This window comes from Piliocolobus tephrosceles, chromosome 21 (genome assembly GCF_002776525.5).
Source record: "Piliocolobus tephrosceles isolate RC106 chromosome 21, ASM277652v3, whole genome shotgun sequence".
Classification (NCBI taxonomy): domain Eukaryota; kingdom Metazoa; phylum Chordata; class Mammalia; order Primates; family Cercopithecidae; genus Piliocolobus; species Piliocolobus tephrosceles.
Genome location: NC_045454.1, coordinates 18959082 through 18978104, shown reverse-complemented (window position 1 = coordinate 18978104; position 19023 = coordinate 18959082). Strand labels below are relative to the sequence as shown.

The window sequence follows — 19023 nt, the reverse complement described above, 5'->3', positions numbered from 1 at the left end:
TTTTTAACAGGAGCTGTGTATCTTTTATTTTTGCATATAGTCCAATTTAAATTAACACAGTCGGCCGGGCGCGGTGGCTCAAGCCTGTAATCCCAGCACTTTGGGAGGCCGAGACGGGCAGATAACGAGGTCAGGAGATCGAGACCATCCTGGCTAACACGGTGAAACCCCGTCTCTACTAAAAATACAAAAACTAGCTGGGCGAGGTGGCGGGCGCCTGTAGTCTCAGCTACTCGGGAGGCTGAGGCAGGAGAATGGTGTAAACCCGGGAGGCGGAGCTTGCAGTGAGCTGAGATCCGGCTACTGCACTCCAGTCCGGGCGACAGAGCAAGACTCCGCCTCAAAAAATAAATAAATAAATAAATAAATTAATTAACACAGTTTATTTTAATAATTTAAATTAAGACAAATAAAGGAGTTAGAAAGCAGGGTTGATGGGAAAACCTGTACCTTTGCTTACAAAATTTTGAATATTTGAGGAGGCTTTGTCTATATTATGAAACTAGGCAAAATGGGCCTTCTGTCGAGCCAGCGTGATAGAGCAATTGTGAACTGACTCTAAAAAAGTTAGGAGGAAAGAAAAACTGGGGGTGAAAATACTTTCAGGGGCTGTGAAAACCTTCCTGTGCAACATGATGTTGCTATAAACGTTTAAAAGGACTTGGCTGGGCACTGTGGCTCATGCCTGTAATCCCAGCACTTTAGGAGGCTGAGGCAAGAGGATCACTTGAGCCCAGGAGTTCAAGACCAGCCTGGGCAACATATGGAGACCCTGTCTCTACAAAAAAAAAAAACAAAAAAAAAACCATATACTACAGTATAATAAACCTCCAATCATATACTACAGTATAATAAACCTCCAACTACCCATCACTCAGCTTTAACAGTTTGCTGCCATAGAACAATGTTTTTTAAATGGAACCACCCCATCAGACAGACGTTCATGAATCAGTTTCACGCAGAGGTTCTCATCGTAATTGTACACTGGCATGCCTGGGGAGCTTTGAAAGAGACTGAAGCCCAGATTTTGCCTCTAGAGATTCTAATTTAATTGATCTGGAGTTGGGCCTGAGCCCTGGGATTTTTAAAAGCCTCCTGGTTGTTCTGATGTGCAGCCAAGGTTGAGAGGATGAGAACCATACATTTCTTCTTTTGTAGTTAACTAGAGCGGTACAGGACAGAAAAGAACAGAATGCATGGCACAGAGTAAGGCAATGTGAAACTTCTGTTTTGGGAATAGGTGAATATAATTTCAGATTGAACATATGTTATCAGGTCTCAACGTAATAAGGATTTCCTTGACCGGGTGTGGTGGCTCACGCCTGTAATCCCAGCACTTTGGGAGTCCAAGGCGGGTGGATCACAAGGTCAGGAGTTGGAGACCAGCCTTGCCAATATGGTGAAAGCCTGTCTCTACTAAAAATACAAAAAAATTAACCGAGCGTGGTGGCCCGTGCCTGTAATCCCAGCTACTCGGGAGGCTGAGGCAGAAGAATTGCTTGAACCGGGGAGGCAGAGGTTGCAGTGAGCTTAGATCATGCCAGTGCACTCCAGCTCAGGAAACAAGAGTGAAACTCCGTCTCAAAAAATAAATACAAAAAATAAAATAAAAATATTATTGAGGGTCTACTAAGTGTCAAATGTGGTGGTGGGTTATTTATTCATTCAGTTTTTTCCAACAAATATGTATTTTGAGCACCAACTATGTAGCAGGGAGAAATAGAGATTCAGTCCCTCATTAGTTTCCAAATAATTTTTATCAAATTCCTACTATGTGCTGGGGATATTCATGCATTTATCCAACAAATATTTATTGAGCACCTGCTAAAGGCCAGGGAACATAAGGATTGGTCACTTGTTCATTTATTCAACATATTTTATTGAGTGTATAATACATGCTCACAAGATTAAGATTGTCACATATTCTTTGCTACAAAAAATTTGTTGTGTTCTTACTATGTGTCATGCAGTATTCTAGGCTCTGGGGATACAGTAGTAAAAGAAAACAGTCCCTGGCCTTGTGGGGGATTTTTTTTTTTTTTTTTTTTTTTTTTGACAAGGTCTCCCTCCGTTGCCCAGGTTGGAGTACTGTGGCATGATCATAGCTCACTGCAGCCTTGACCTCCTGGGTTCAAGTGATCCTCCCACCTCAGCCTCCCGGGTAGCTGGAACTATAGGTGTGAGCCACCATGTCCGGCCAATTTTCAAATTTTTTGTTGAGACCAGCCCAGGCTGGTCTCGAACTCCTGGCCTCAAGTATCCCTCCCACCTCAACCTCCCATAGTGCTGGGATTACAGGCATGAGCCACCCGGCCAGTATTTTTAGATAAATGAATAAATGATCATCTTTCTTTCTCTGACACATAGTAAATACTTCATAGTTATTAAATAAATTGATGATTATATGCCTTCTGGCATATCACAGGCACTCAACACATGAGTATTGCATAAATGAATAAATGACCCACTGTTCATCTCCCCTAGCACATGGGAGGTGCTGGATAAATGACTTTTCATCTCCCCAGATTTCCAGAACTACCTACGGACACAGACAGGGAACACGACCACTATTAACATCATCATCTGCACGGTGGACTACCTCCTGCGGCTGCAGGTGAGGACGTGAGACGGCTCATATGTGACTTGGGTCGGGGGCTGCAGGGCCATGGTCGGCCCCAGCACCCCCTCACACCCTGCCCGCCCCCTCCTCAGGAATCCATCAGCGACTTCTACTGGTACTACTCGGGCAAGGATGTCATTGAAGAGCAGGGCAAGAGGAACTTCTCCAAAGCCATGTCGGTGGCTAAGCAGGTGTTCAACAGCCTCACTGAGTACATCCAGGTAGGGCGCTCCCCCTGGGGCGGGAGTGGGAAGGGAGGGAGTCCCGCATCGCAATCCCTGATCCCTTCTCTGGGATTCTCTTCCCGCTCACACGGCCCTCTGCCTCCCAGGGCCCCTGTACCGGGAACCAGCAGAGCCTGGCGCACAGCCGCCTATGGGACGCAGTGGTGGGATTCCTGCACGTGTTCGCCCACATGATGATGAAGCTCGCTCAGGTTCGAGCCCCTGCGGTCTCCATCCACCTGCTTCCGGGCGTCCCCCAAGTGGTCCATTTCCAAGTCTTGCCCCACTGGTCAGTTTGTCACCCAAGTGTTCCTGGCATGTTCCAGACTGGTTCCCTCTCAGTGGCCAAATCCATCCTCTTTCTGGATTGGCTCTCTGCATGACCCCGCCTCCTCCTGTGCCCCGCCCCACCAATCAACTGGTTTTCCATCCACGCTTCCATTGATCTGACGTGTTGGCCCCGCCCCAATGGCCAGAGCTCCTCCATGATTGGTTGCTGTTTTTCTCTCCGATGAGGTCGTCTCAGATGTAGACAGTCCTTGGGCTAGGATGGGGCTGGCTTCTAGATTCGAGCCTGGGGCTGAGGAAGTGTTTTGCTTCTTTATCTTGCTTGCGGCAGATGACACCCATATCAGGCATTCATGATGTAAGGTCCCTGTTGAGCACCATCTCCCATCTCCATAATCCTTGTGTTCCTCTTTCCCTCACCCCTTTGCAGCCTTGCCAATGTCTCATGAACACTTAATCCATTTGCTCTGCCTCTGTCTGGTAACTGTATTCAAGGCTACCATATACCGTTCCACAGGTTGTGCACTGCACAAAGGCACGACCTCTGAGGGCATCCACATCCTACACATCATGGTGTATTTTTACAGTACTTTAGTTTTCCAGCAGATGGCAGTACAGTATCCAGCATATTATAACTTCCCCACAGGAAGTGTTTTAGGGGGCGCCTTTTTTTCTAATTTGCCCAAAGACGCCCCAGGGGCTGGCAGAAACCCTAACTGGTTGTCATCTGACTTTTGAAAAGGAGTTAAACTTAGTATGCAGTTCCTCCGTGTCACAGTAGCTGAAGTTGTGCTGTTGGTATCATCCTAAAATTCTAGAGAATTTTGGTATCATCGTGTAGAATTCCAAATCCTGCAGGACTAATTCATCCGCCACCATCTAGTCTAGGTTGCAAAAGCTAGAAATCCAATGCAAAGTGGTGGCTTAAGAAAAATAAAAATAAAAAATGTATCAGTTCATATCACAGATCCAGGGCTTAGAGTGATGTCAGCAGAACTGTCCCCTCTTTGACTGCATTTGGAAGCAGGCTGTCTCCCTGGGCTGGAGAAAATGGTGCCTTAGGCTCCTATCCACCCTACTCTTAACAGCCTCAGAGGGAAGAGATCTCCTCCTTCCTGAGTGCTCCAAGAAAAAAAAAAAAAAACCCTGAGATTCTCTCTGACTGGCCTGTTGGGTCACATGTCCATCCCTGAACCAATCACCATAGCCTTGGGAAAGAAAGCTCTGATTGGTCAGGCCTGGTCATATACCCACCCATAAAACCAGGAGGTTAGGGTTAGTCCCATATGCTCTGACTGTGGGATGGGGGACACAGCAGGCAAAAATTGAGGGATTGTTAAGAGAGGAGAGGGACTGAATCATGGGTAGGCACAAAGCACAGGCGCCCACCCACTGTAGAGTCTTGAGATTAGGAGTGTCAGGACCTTAGACCCAGAATGCAGAGCTTTGGAACTGTGGAAATATATTAGGATGGGAATCAACAACTTGTAGAACTAGCGTGGGAGCAAAGGACCCTTACCTCTCATTTATCTGGTATCGTCCACTCCCCTCTCCATTTTATTTGGTGGAACCATATGAAATTATCACTTTGGACCTGGCATGGTGGCTCATGCCTGTAATCTCAGCACTCTGGCAGGCCGAGGTGGGTGGATCACCTGAGGTCAGGAGTTCGAGACCAGCCTCACCAACACGGAGAAATCCTGCCTCTGTTAAAAATAAAATACTAGCTGGGCGTGGTGGCGCATGCCTGTAATCCCAGCTACTTGGGAGGCTGAGGCAGGGGAATCACTTGAACCTGGGAGGCGGAGGTTGCAGTGAGCCGAGATCGTGCCATTGCATTCCAGCCTGGGTAACAAGAGCAACACTCTGTCTCAAAAATAAATTACCACTTTGTGAGTCAAAAGTGATCACATATTGGCAATTTTATGTGACTCAACCTAACATAAGTAGGGGCCATGAGGCAAAACTTTGTGTTGGAGGTTTCTATGGGCCCTACACCGTGGCCCCGTGTTCCCTGCAGATGGCTTACCAGAAAGCACATGGCTGTCTCCGCAGCCTTCCTCCTGAACCCAGAGTCCCACTCTTGCCATCACACATTATATTCAACATACATCTGTCAGGCCCACCATAGGCCAGCCACAGTGCTGGGCTCACATCCCTTCCTAGACCTGGGTCTCTGTCCCCAGTGTTTGTCTCTGTCTGTCTCTGTCTGCCCCAAATGTCTGCCCCGCAAGCCTCCCAGTCCTCCTTGTCTGCCAGCCTGCCCACTACCCATCACCTATTGGGCCCTTCCCCCAAGTTCCAACCCCACCCCCACAATCTTGTCTCTCTGCCCCTTCCCCTGCTTCCGAGGAACATGTCTGGACTCAGGTCTCCTCGGAGGTAAGAGGGGAGAAAACAGGGGTTTAGATCCAGCTGGGTAGGTGCGGAGGGGAGAAGCAACAGAGGTGGGGGAGGTGTCTGCAGAGATCAGCCCTCACCGAGCTGGGATGTGGGGTCTCCAGGACTCAAGCCAGATCGAGCTGCTGAAGGAGCTGCTGGATCTGCAGAAAGACATGGTGGTGATGCTGCTGTCGCTACTAGAAGGTAAACACCCAGGAGTGAGGGGGAGGGGACGGTAAAGAGGTTCAGAGAAGCCTGAGAATGGCCCTCAGAGACCCAGGAGACCCTAACTCTCAACCCCATCCGACATCACGTCAGGATCCATGGGTTGGTGAAGAAGCCATAATAGGCCAGATGTGGCGCCTCACGCCTGTAATCCCAGCACTTTAGGAGGCCTGGGCGGGTGGATCACCTGAAGTCAGGAGTTTGAGACCAGCCGGGCCAACATGGTGAAAACCCGTCTCTCAGGCCGGGCGCGGTGGCTCAAGCCTGTAATCCCAGCACTTTGGGAGGCCGAGACAGGCGGATCACGAGGTCAGGAGATCGAGATCATCCTGACTAACGCGGTGAAACCCCGTCTCTACTAAAAAACACACACACACACACAAAAAAAAAACTAGCCGGGCGAGGTGGCGGGTGCCTGTAGTCCCAGCTACTCGGGAGGCTGAGGCAGGAGAATGGCCTAAACCCGGGAGGCGGAGCTTGCAGTGAGCTGAGATCCGGCCACTGCACTCCAGCCTGGGTGACAGAGCGTGACTCCGTCTCAAAAAAAAAAAAAAACCCTTCTCTACTAAAAATACAAAAATTAGCCAGGCGTGGTGGCGTGTGCCTGTAATCCCAGCTACTCAGGAGGCTGAGGCGGGAAAATCACTTGAACCCGGGAGGCGGAGCTTGCAGTGAGCCATTGCACTACAGCGTGGGCGGCAAAAGCAAAACTCCGGTTCAAAAAAAAAAATCAGAACGTTCCCTTTAAACATCAAGATTTCCAGCTTTTCTTGGAAAACTGTAAGCTTCAGTGACCCTGGTCCACATTCTTACATGGCAAAAATTAGCTGGATTAGATGAAATAACTTAATTATATCCATGTTAGATCTCTAGATGCTCATGATAGCATGGTGATTATATTAAACAATGTCCTTGTCTTTTAGAACATAGACACCGAAATGTTTAAGAGTAAAAGGACCTGATGTCTGCAACTTACTCTCAAATTGTTCAGAAATAAAATATACGGAGAGAAAGAGAATTATAAAACAAATGCGATGCAGGGTGCGGCACGTGCCTGTAATCCCAGCACAAGGGTCACTTGAGCCCAGGAGTTTAAGACCAGCCTGGGCAACGTGGTGAGACCCTGTTTCTACAAAAAATACAAAAATTAGCCTAGTATGGTGGTGTGTGCCTGTAGACCCAGCTATTTGGGAGGCTGAGGTGGGAGGGTCACCAGAGCCCGGGAGGTCTAGGCTGCAGTGAGCTGTGATGGCAACATGGCAGGCACTCCAGCCTGGGTGACAGAGCAAGACCCTGTCTCAAAAAAACAAAACCCAAAAACAAACCAAATGTGGCAAAAGATAAACAATTGATTAATGTGGATATATGAGGATCCCTTACACTATTCTTGCAGCTTTTATATAAATGTGAAATTACATTAAAAAAAAATTTTTTTTGAGATGGAGTCTCTTGCTCTGTTGCCCAGGCTGGAGTGCAGTGGCGCGAACTCGGCTCATTGCACCCTCCGCCTCCAGGTTTCAAACGATTCTCCTGCCTTAGCCTCCTCCTGAGTAGCTGAGATTACAGACACATGCCACCGCATCTGGCTAATTTTTGTATTTTTAGTAGAGACAGGGTTTCACCATGTTGGTCAGGCTGGTCTCGAACTTCTGACCTCGTGATTAACCTGCCTCAGCCTCCCAAAGTGCTGGGATTACAGGCATGAGCCACCGTGCCCAGCCTACATTAAAATTTTAAAAATACAAAAATAAACTGGAGTCAAGCTTCAGCTGCTGCCTTTAGAGGGAGTGTGGGATCTCAGTTTGCCAATCTCCACCTCTCCTTGCTGCTTACCATTGGCTGGCCTCAGTCTTCTGTGGACCCGCCTGACTGTGTGGACTCGTGGAAGCTTTAGCTGTGTAAGCCCTCAGGTCATGCAGCTCTGAGTTCAAATCCATTCTCCTCGCTTTACTGGCTATGTAACTTCGAGTGTGTGAGTTTCTCTATGTCTCAGTTTCTTCCTCTGTAAAAACAGAGAGTCACTCACTTCCCTTTTTGTGTGATTGTGCCAGGGTAGCATTTGGCACCTACCTTTAGCATACGTCATCGTTATCTTTTTTTTTTTTTTTTTTTTTTTTGTGCAGACTACCCCCTCCATCACCCAGGCTGGAGTGCAGTGGCACGATCTCAGCTCTGCAACCTCCACCTCCCAGGTTCAAGCAATTCTCGTCTCAGCCTCCCAAGTAGCTGAAATTACAAGCACATGCCACCACACCCAGCTAATTTTGTACTTTTAGTAGAGACAGGGTTTCACCATGTTGGCCAGGCAGGTCTCAAACTCCTGGCCTCAAGTGATCCACCCACCTCGGTCTCCCAGAGTGTTAAGCCACCGCGCCCGACCTGACATCATTACCTTTACTGGGGGAGGTGGGCAAAGGCGGGATCAGCCAGGTTGGCACAGGAGGCTGACGCGGGTCAGGAAGGGACCTGTGGAGGGGAGGCTGCGGCTGGCCAGGGACACTCCAGCAGCGTGGTGGCTCCTGGGCTGGAAAGAGAGGCAAGCCTCATGGGGTCCCGGAAGGGAGTGTCCGCCGGCCACACTGACCTGGGGCTGCCTGCAGGGAACGTGGTAAACGGCACGATCGCCCGGCAGATGGTGGACATGCTCGTGGAATCCTCGTCCAATGTGGAGATGATCCTCAAGTTCTTCGACATGTTCCTGAAACTCAAGGACATTGTGGGCTCTGAAGCCTTCCAGGACTACGTAACAGATCCCCGTGGCCTCATCTCCAAGAAGGACTTCCAGAAGGTGGGTGCAGCACATCGTGTGGGCCCAGGACTTGGATGGGGTTGCCAAGGGCCAGCCATGCCCTTCTGGCTGCCTGTCTCAGGAAGAGACATCTCTGCAAGCCTCATTTTCCTTATTTGTAAAATGAAGATAAAATAGTCCTTGGGTTATAGGTGTTCTGTTCTATTCTGATTTGTTTTGTTTTGTTTTGTTTTGGATGGAGTCTCGCTCAGTCGCCCAGGCTGGAGTTCAGTGGCGCGATGGGCTCACTGCAAGCTCTGCCTCCCGGGTTCTCGCCGTTTTGGTGCCTCAGCCTCCCGAGTAGCTGGGACTACAGGCACCCGCCAAGACGCCCAGCTAATTTTTTGTATTTTTAGTAGAGATGGGGTTTCACCGTGTTAGCCAGGATGGTCTCGATCTCCTGATCTCGTGATCCGCCCGCCTCAGTCTCCCGAAGTATTGGGATTACAGGCATGAGCCACCGTGCCCGCCTGTATTCTGTTTTATTTTATTTTAGAGACAGGGTCTTTCTCTGTTGCCCAGGCTGGAGTGCAGTGGCATGATCATAGCTCACTGCAGCCTTGACCTCCTGGGCTTAAGCAATACTTCTGCCTCAGCCTCCTGAGTAGTTGGGACTACAGATGTGTGACATCACGCCTGGCTGATTTTTAAGTTTGTTTTTTGTAGAGATGATGTGGTCTCACTACATTGCCCAGGCTCCTCTTGAACTCTTGGGCTCCAACAATTCTCCTACCTCCACCTCCCAAAGTGCTGGGATTATAGGCATGAGCCAACTCACTCAGCAACTTGGGTTGTTTTGAGGATCAAATGCATTAACACAAATGAGAAGCATTATTACTGTTATCTTTATTAATAGTCATAACGTTATCACTGTTGTGAATAGGCATCAGTTATTCCATCGATAAACATTCGCTGGCGTTCTTCTCTGTGTGGGGCCTGTGGTGACTCTATCAACCCATCAATGACCAAGACAGACACAGCCCGTGCTTTCATGGGTTTATAGTCCAATGGGGGAGGCAGTCACTAACTAGACCATTCCAAGTCTAAATAATGAGGCTGCTAGGAGGGAAGCGCTGGAACATCCTTATTCAGGAACCCACTCATACTCCTCTAACCACCTCTCCCATCCTAACTCTCCATCTTTTCTTAACACAGCCCAGGGCAAGTCACTCTCTTCTCTGAGCCTCAGTTTCCTTCTCTGTAAAATGGGTATAGGATAATCACATTAACCACTAACTATTGGCAGAGTGCGGTGGTTCATGCCTATAATCCCAGCAATTTGGGAGGCCGAGGTGGGAGGATCGCTTGAGCCCAAGAGTTTGAGATCAGCTGTGAAACACTGATACATTTATAGATACAGCTGTGAAACCCTGTATCTATAAACATAAAAATAAAACAACTATTAACTGTTGTGAGGATGGGCAGTGTGGGCAGTACCTGGAATATGGTGAGTGCTCAAGAGATGTTAGCTACTATTACTACTCCCAGATCTTTGCTGTTACCATTTTGTTAACTTTTTATTTTGAAATAACTTCAAGTTTATAGAGAAGTTGCAAGAACAGCACATAGAATTGCTGAATACCCTTCACCCATGTTGCCCAAATGTTTTCTATTTACTCCATCATGATTTCCCTTTCTTTTCTTTTCTTTTCTTTTTTTTTTTTTTCTGAGACGGAGTTTTGCTCTTGTGCCCAGGCTGGAGTGCAGTGGTGCGATCTCAGCTCAGTGCAACCTCCGCCTCCTGGGTTCAAGCGATTCTCCTGCCTCAGCCTCCTGAGTAGCTGGGATTACAGGCACGCACCACCATGCCCAGCTAAATTTTTGTTTGTTTGTTGTATTTTTAGTAGAGACGGGATTTCACCACCTTGGCCAGGCTGGTCTTGAACTCCTGGCCTCAAGTGATCTGCCTGCCTTGGCCTCCCAAAGTGCTGGGATTAGAAGCACAAGCCACCTCGCCTGACCGATTTCCCTTTACTTTTAAACACTTCAGTGTGTATCTCCTGAGAACAAATTCATTCTCCTGCCTAATCACAGGACAGTTATGCTAATCAGGAAATTAACAGTGGCACAATGCTGCTATCTAATCCCAGACCTTATTCAGTTTCCCTTGTTGAAGAAATTTCTTTTGTCAATGTCTTTTCTTTTTTTTTTTTTTCTTTTTTTTTGAGGCGGAGTCTCGCTCTGTTGCCTGGACTGGAGTGCAGTGGCTGGATCTCAGCTCACTGCAAGCTCTGCCTCCCGGGTTTACGCCATTCTCCTGCCTCAGCCTCCCGAGTAGCTGGGACTACAGGCACCCACCACCTCGCCCGGCTAGTTTTTTTTTTTGTATTTTTAGTAGAGACGGGGTTTCACCGTGTTAGCCAGGATGGTCTCGATCTCCTGACCTCGTGATCCACCCGTCTCGGCCTCCCAAAGTGCTGGGATTACAGGCTTGAGCCACCGCGCCCGGCGACAATGTCTTTTCTTTGCCAATCCAGAACCAGGGATTGCATTGAGGTACTGAGGTATTCTGTTTTCCTCTTTCAGTCTGGAACTGTGCCTGGGTCTGTCTGTATCTTTCCTGCTGTGTTTGAAGAACACAGGCAAGCTGTTTTGTAAAATGTCATTCAGTGTGGGTTTGTCTGAGTTTTCATCATTATTAGACTAGGGTTATGCACCTTTTGCAGGAATATTAGAGAAGTGATGTGTCCTCAGTGTAATGTATTAGGAGGCACATGTGGTTTCATCCCGTTACTCTTTATTTACTTATTTATTTTAGAGTCAGAGTCTTGCTCTATTGCCCAGGCTGGAGTGCAGGCAAACAATTCTAGCTCACTGCAGCCTTGACCGCCTGGGCTCAGGCCATCCTCCTGCCCCAGCCACCTAAAGTGCTGGGATTACAGGTGTGAGTCACTGCACCTGGCCAATGTCTCTTCCCATTACTGTTGTTAACTTGGAAGGCTTGGTTAACTCGGTGTTCACCAGGGGCTCCACGATGAAGTAACTGTTATTCCCTTTGGAATCAATAAGTGTCTTGTGAGAACATACTTTGAGGCTATGTAAATATTCTGCTCACTGCAGGGTCAGCATCCATTGATGATTCTTGCCTGAAACAATTATTCCTCTAGTAGCTGACAAATGGGGGTTTTCTCATTTCACCATATGCTTTACCATTATTAGGCACCATTTCACTGTAAGAAAGAATGTTTCCTTCTTGTCCATTTCATTTGCTCATTCATCCATTCATTTACATCAGTGTGGATTCGTGGCTTTTTTTTTTTTTTTTTTTTTTTGAGACAGAGTTTTTCTCTTGTTGCCCAGGCTGGAGTGCAATGGTGTGATCTCGGCTCACCACAACCTCCACCTCCCGGGTTCAAGCAATTCTCCTGTCTCAGCCTCCCAAGTCGCTGGGATTACACCCACCACCACGCCTGACTAATTTTGTATTTTTAGTGGAGACGGGGTTTCACCACATTGGTCAGGCTGGTCTCGAATCCCCGACCTCAAGTGATGGTCAGGCTGGTTTCAAACTCCCAACCTCAAGTGATCCACCCGCCTCAGCCTCCCAAAGTGCTGGGATTACAGGCGTGAGCCACTGCACCTGGCCCATGGCTTCTTATTCTATGGGTTGCAACTGTGACTGGCCATCTGCACTTAGGTAAGCTCAGGGTTCCCTGAGTTAAAATCAAAGTGCCCCATGCCTTCCAGTTGTTCCCCAAGAGCCTCCCTGTGTCTCTCTGCTTCTCAGCCACGCCTTGCAAGAGTCATCTGCCCTTGATCCTCCGTTCTCACCTCCCACTCCTTCCCTGATTCGGGGCTTGCCGGCTTCCGTCCTGTCAGGCTCCTGAAACTCCTCTGACCAAGATCATCAGGGACCTCTTTACCGCTGACTCTCCCCTCTGGCTTGTCGTCTTGGCAGCCTTTGTCACAGCCGGCCTTTTCCTTTCCCTCCCCAACCCTGAGGGGCAATGCCTGCTTCCCTGACCCTGAGCCTCACATTCCTGGGACTCTGCCTCCCAGACAACCCCTCGTAGCCTCTTACCTGTCGCTGTGCCTGAGCCCTCCACCTTCATGAAAAGCTCATAGTTACCATATTCTCACTCTGTGCCCTGCGTATCAGTGAATTCGCTCATTTAGTCCTTACGGCAACCCTACATGGTAAGGACTGCTTTTTTGTTTTGTTTTGCTTCTTTGAGACAGGGTCTTGCTCTGTCAGTCAGGCTGGAGTGCAGTGGCATGATCACAACTCACTGTAGCCTCGGCCTCCCAGGCTCAGGTGATTCTCCTACCTTAGCCCCACAAGTAACTGGGACTCCAGGTGTGCACCACCACACCCAGATAACTTTTTTTGTTATTTATTTATTTATTTATTTATTTATTTATTTTAGAGATGGGGTTTCACATGTTGCCCTAGCTGGTCTTGAACTCCAGGACTTAAGCAATCAGCCTACCTCAGGCTTCCAAAGTGCTGGGATTACCACATTACCAGCATAAGCTACCGTGCCCAGCAGGATTGCTTTTTTTTTTTTTTTTTAGACGGAGTCTCACTCTGTTGCCAGGCTAGAGTATAGTGGTGTGATCTCAGCTCACTGCAAACTCCGCCTCCCAGGTTCAAGCGATTCTCCTGCCTCAGCCTCTTGAGTTGCTAGACTATAGGCGCCCGCCACCATGCCCAACTAACTTTTGTATTTTTAGTAGAGACGGGGTTTCCATGTTGGCCAAGGTGGTCTTGATCTCTTGACCTCGTGATCCGCCTGCCTCGGCCTGCAAAAGTGCTGAGATTACAGGCGTGAGCCACCGCGTCCGGCCACCAGGACTGCTTTTTATTCCTGTTTTATGGATGTGGAAACTGAGGCACAGGGAGATAAACGGACATGCTTAAGGTCACCCAGCTAATAAGTGACAAGGCTGGGGTTAGACCTCAGGTGGTCTGGCTCCACAGTACACTGCCTCCAGATTCACCTGTTAATCTGGTCTAATCGATAGTCAGTGAGCACTTCCTGGGAGCTGGGCCCTGGCTGGGGGTCTCAGCCCTACTCTTGAGCCTGGCAGGTTTAGGGAGAGAGTCTGGGGTGACTACAAGAGAAGCCAAAAGCACTTGCAGGAGCTAAAATACACATGATTCATAACTGAAAATGAGTAATGATCTCTCTTGACTGAGACTGCACAGATCACAGAGTTTAATGTCAGGTACCTGACATTTTGCAGCTCAACATCTGTTACACAAAGTTATAATCTGCAACTGGGAAAAGTGTATTCATTTTATTTTTTTAATATATAACACTCATGATTTTAAAAATCAAAATATAGGCTGCGCACAGTGGCTCACACCTGTAATCTCAACATTTTGGGAGGCCGAGGCAGGCAGATCACTTGAGGTTAGGAGTTCAAGACCAGCCTGGGCAACATGGCGAACCCCCGTCATCTCTACTAAAAATACAGAAATTAGCCAAGCGTGGTGGCAGGTGCCTGTAATCCCAGCTACTCAGGAGGCTAAGGCAGGAGAATCCCTGGAGCCTGGGAGGCAAAGATTGCAGTGAAGTGAGATCGTGCCACTGCATTCCAGCCTGGGTGGCAGAGTGTGATTACATCTCAAAAAAAAAAAAAAAAAAATCAAAATATAGCCAGATGCTGTGGCTCACACTGGTAATTCCAGCACTTTAGGAGGCCAAGGCAGGAGAATCGCTTGAGGCCAGGAGTTTGAGACCAGCCTGAACAATATAGCAAGACCCCATTGCTAAAAAAAAAAAAAAAAAATTCAAAAAATTAGTTGGATGTGGAGGTGTGCACCTGTAGTCCCAGCTCCTCTGGAGGCTGACTGAGCTGGGAGGATCCTTTGAGCCCAGAAGGTCAAGGCTGCAGTGTGCCATGATTGTGCCACTGCACTCCAGCCTGGGCAACAGAGCACAAGACTTTGTCTCAAAAAAAAAATCTCAAAATATAGCAAGGCGTGAAGTGAGAAGTCTCACTCCTACTCTTTTCCAATCCATTCTTCCCCATATCTACCATGGTAAGCCCTTTCGTTAGTCTCTTTTGCATCCTTCCATCATTTTTTTTTTTTTTTTTTTTGAGGCAGAGTCTCACTCTGTCGACCGGGATGGAGTACTGTGGCCGGATCTCAGCTCACTGCAAGCTCCGCCTCCCGGGTTCACGCCATTCTCCTGCCTCAGCCTCCCGAGTAGCTGGGACTACAGGCGCCCGCCACCTCGCCCGGCTAGTTTTTGTATTTTTTAGTAGAGACGGGGTTTCACCGTGTTAGCCAGGATGGTCTCGATCTCCTGACCTCGTGATCCGCCCGTCTCGGCCTCCCAAAGTGCTGGGATTACAGGCTTGAGCCACCGCGCCCGGCCCCATCATTTTTTAAATGAAAATACAAACAGATATTCTTGTTTTTCTCATTTTGTACATAACAGGTATAATATCACTGGTCTGTATTATTTAACAACATATTCTGGAGATATAGGAAGCTTCCTCATTCTTTTTTACAGGTGTTCAATATTCCACACTGTATGTATATTATGGTTAATTTGCTATTCCTTGTTTATGGACACTGGCTTCATTTCCTATGTTTTGCTGTACAACCCATGTTGCAGTCAGGGCTGTCATGGATAGTTGCACACATTGTGCACTGCAACAAGGGTGTCATTTATACCGCAGGCATTTTACATTTGTACATGTATTACTGCAGAGTTCTAGCAGATGCAGGGAAATGTGCTGAGGAAGGCTGTATTTGGGCCTAGAGCAATGCTGGCTCTAACAATTGCTCTTGTTACACTTTGAGAGGCTGAGGCAGATGGATCACCTGAGGTCAGAAGTTTGAAACCAGCCTGGCCAACACAGTGAAACCCTATCTCTACTAAAAATACAAAAAATTAGCTGGTCATGGTGGCGTGCACCTGTAATCTGAACTGCTTGGGAGGCTGAGGCAGGAGAATCACTTGAACCTGGGAGGTAGAGGTTGCAGTGAGCAGAGATCGCGCCATTGCACTCCATCCTGGACAACAAAAGTGAAAGTCCATCTCAAAAAACAAACAAACAAACAAACAAAAACAATTACTCTTGTTATACAACATTCTGTAAATCATGTGTGGTTCATCTCAGAGGATAAACTTCCAGAAGTGGGATAGCTAGGTAAAAGGGTAAATGCATTTGTCATTTGGACAGACATTGCTCTCCATTTTTCTTTCTCATTAATAACATATGAGTGTGCCTGTCTCCCCACAGCCTCACCGCCGGACCGCACTGTCAAATCTTTGGATTTTTGCCAATCTGATAGGTGAAAAACGGTATTGCAGTATAGTTTTAATTTTTTAATTTTTTTTTTTTTTTTGAGACAGAGTCTTGCTCTGTTGCCCAAAGTAGAGTGCAGTGGTGTGATCTCAGCTTATTATAACCTCTGCCTCACAGGCTGAAGCGATTCTCATACCTAAGCCTTCCGAGTAGCTGGGATTACAGGCATGCGCCACCACACCCAGCTATTGTTTTTTGTATTTGTAGTAGAGGTGGGGTTTCAACATGTTGGCCAGGCTGGTCTCGAACTCCTGACCTCAGGTGATCCACCCGCCTTGGCCTCCCAAAGTTCAGATGCTTTTTCTGCATTTCCATTCATATGCAAATCTGCATTTAAAAAATGTAGCATTGTGGCCCGGCTCAGTGGCTCACGCCTGTAATCCCAGCACTCTGGGAGGCCAAGGTGGGCGGATCACTTGAAGTCAGGAAACCCCTGTTTCTACTGCAAAATGCAAAAATTACTTGGGCATGGTGGCATACACCTGTAGTCCCAGTTGTTTGGGAGGCTGAGGCAGAGAATTGCTTGAACCCAGGAGGTGGAGGTTACAGTGAGCCGAGATCGCGCCACTGCACTCCTGCCTGGGCGACAGAACGAGACTCCGCTTCAAAAGAAAAAACAAAAGTAGCATTGTTCTATAATTTCCCAAGTTCTTCATGGTTGGCAGAGTTCTTGACACTTTACAAATCACATCTTCAATGATAAAGTACTTTGTAGATTTCAAAACATCTACTATAGTTTGGAAGGCCCTTTCTGGTGTTTGAAATCACATTTTATTTATTTAAAATTTTAATTATATTAACAGAGATGAGGTCTCTCTATGTTGCCCAGGCTGGTCTTGAACTCCTGGGTTCAAGGGATCCTCCTGTCTCCGCATCCCAAAGTGCTGGGATTACAGGAATGAGTCACCTCACCCAACTGAAACCACATTTTAGGTTACTGATTTATTCCTGGTCAGTAAACAGTCTTGAGGTTATCTTTACTGTTTTCCCATCTGCAAATATAGGAAATGTCTTCCTTTTTAAAATGTCTTTATTGAAATAGAATGTACATACCATAAAATCCACCCATTTAAAATGTATGGGTCAGTGGTTTATAGTGTGTTCACAGAATTGTAAAGCCATCACTGCAATCTAATTTTAGAACATTTTAATCATCCTTTGAAAAGGAACCCCATACCCGTTAGCAGTCATTTCCCATTTCCCCCACCCAGCTCCCGGTAACCACTCATCTTTCTGCCTGTATAGATTTGCCTGTTCTGAACACTGCATATAAATGGTATCATAAAATATATATGGTCTTGACCAGACACGGTGGCTCACGCCTGTAATCCCAGCACTTTGAGAGGTCCAAGAGGGTGGATTGCTTGAGCCCAGGTGTTTGAGAAGAGCCTGGGCAACATGGTGAAACCCTGTCTCCACTAAAAATACAAAAAATTAGCTGAGTGTGGTGGCACATGCCTGTAGTCCTAGCTACTTGGGAGGCTGAGGTGGGAGGACTGAGAAGTTGAGGTTGTGGTGAGTCCTGAACACACCACTGCACTCCACTTCAGCCTGGGCAACAGAGAGAGACTCTGCCTCAAACAAACAAACAAACAAACAAACAAAATGCATGTGTGTGTGTATGTGTGGCCTTAAAAGACATTCCTTTTATCTGACAAACCACAATGTCATTATCACTCCTAACCAAAAATAAAACAGTACAAATAAAAAAAAGTCACAGTCTTTAAATCATCAAGTATCTAGTCAGTGTGCAAATTTCCAAATCTCATAACTTTCATATAACTATCAGGATTTTTTGCAGCTTCTTTGAATCAGAATCCAAACAGGGGCCACCCATTGCAATTGGCTGATACTTTTTAAAATCATCTTTCATCTCTTGCTTCCCTGCTATCATCTTTTCTTTTTCCTTGCCGTTTATCTCCTGGAGATCCAGGCTGTTAGTCCTGCAGATTTTTACTGTCCAACAGAAATACAATATGAACAATATATATTTTTTTAGATTTTCTTTTTTTCTTTTTTTTTTTGAGACAAGGTCTCGCTCTATTGTCCAGGCTGGAGTGCGGTGGGGCGATCTCAGCTCACTTCAACCTCCACCTGTCAGGTTCAAGTGATTCTCCTGCCTCAGCCTCCTGAGTAGCTGAGATTACAGGCATGCGCCACCACACCTGGCTAATTTTTGTGTTTTTAGTAGAGACAAGGTTTCGCCATGTTGGCCAGGATAGTCTTGAACTCCTGGCGTAAAGTGATCTGCCCACCTCAGCCTCCCAAAGTGCTGGGATTACAGGCATGAGTCATCATAATTTTAAATTTTGTAATAGCCATGTTTTTTTGTTGTTGTTTTTTTTTGTTTTTTTTTTGAGACGGAGTCTCGCTCTGTCGCCCAGGCTGGAGTGCAGTGGCCGGATCTCAGCTCACTGCAAGCTTCGCCTCCCGGGTTTACGCCATTCTCCTGCCTCAGCCTCCCGAGTAACTGGGACTACAGGCGCCCGCCACCTCGCCCGGCTAGTTTTTTGTATTTTTTTGTAGAGACAGGGTTTCACCGTGTTAGCCAGGATGGTTTTGATCTCCTGACCTCGTGATCCGCCCGTCTCGGCCTCCCAAAGTGCTAGGATTACAGGCTTGAGCCACCGCACCCGGCCAATAGCCATGTTTTTTAAAAAGTAAAAAGAGGACCAGGCATGGTGGCTTGCGCCTATAATCCCAGCACTTTGGGAGGCCAAGGCAGGAGGATCACTTGAGGTCAGGAGTTTCAGCCAGCCTGGGTAACAGCAATACCCTGTCTCTATAAAAACTTTAAAAAATAACCAGGTGTAGTAGTGCATATCTGCAGTCGAAGTTACTGGGGAGGCTGAGGCAGGAGGATCGGTTGAACCGCAGAGGTTAATGCTGCAGTGAACCATGTTCATGGCACTGTACTTCAACCTGGGCAACAGAGCAAGACCCTGTTAAAAAAAAAAAAAAAAGCCGGGCGCGGTGGCTCAAGCCTGTAATCCCAGCACTTTGGGAGGCCGAGACGGGCGGATCACGAGGTCAGGAGATCGAGACCATCCTGGCTAATACGGTGAAACCCCGTCTCTAATAGAAAATACAAAAAACTAGCCGGGCGACGAGGTGGGCGCCTGTAGTCCCAGCTACTCGGGAGGCTGAGACGGGAGAATGGCGTGAACCCGGGAGGCGGAACTTGCAGTGAGCTGAGATCCGGCCACTGCACTCCAGCCTGGGCGGCA

The 19023-nt window shown here is 47.5% G+C and overlaps 1 protein-coding gene across 2 annotated transcripts in view; it reads left to right on the top strand.

The window, feature by feature from the left end:
• RYR1 (ryanodine receptor 1) overlaps positions 1 to 19023 on the top strand; it is a 166725-nt gene that overhangs the window by 118285 nt on the left and 29417 nt on the right. For both annotated transcript variants that reach the window (XM_026447688.2, XM_026447687.2), the window contains 5 exons: positions 2526 to 2614; positions 2713 to 2841; positions 2952 to 3056; positions 5637 to 5718; positions 8340 to 8527. In XM_026447688.2, coding sequence (XP_026303473.1) covers positions 2526 to 2614; positions 2713 to 2841; positions 2952 to 3056; positions 5637 to 5718; positions 8340 to 8527 — 593 coding nt within the window. The remainder of the gene's footprint in view (positions 1 to 2525; positions 2615 to 2712; positions 2842 to 2951; positions 3057 to 5636; positions 5719 to 8339; positions 8528 to 19023) is intronic.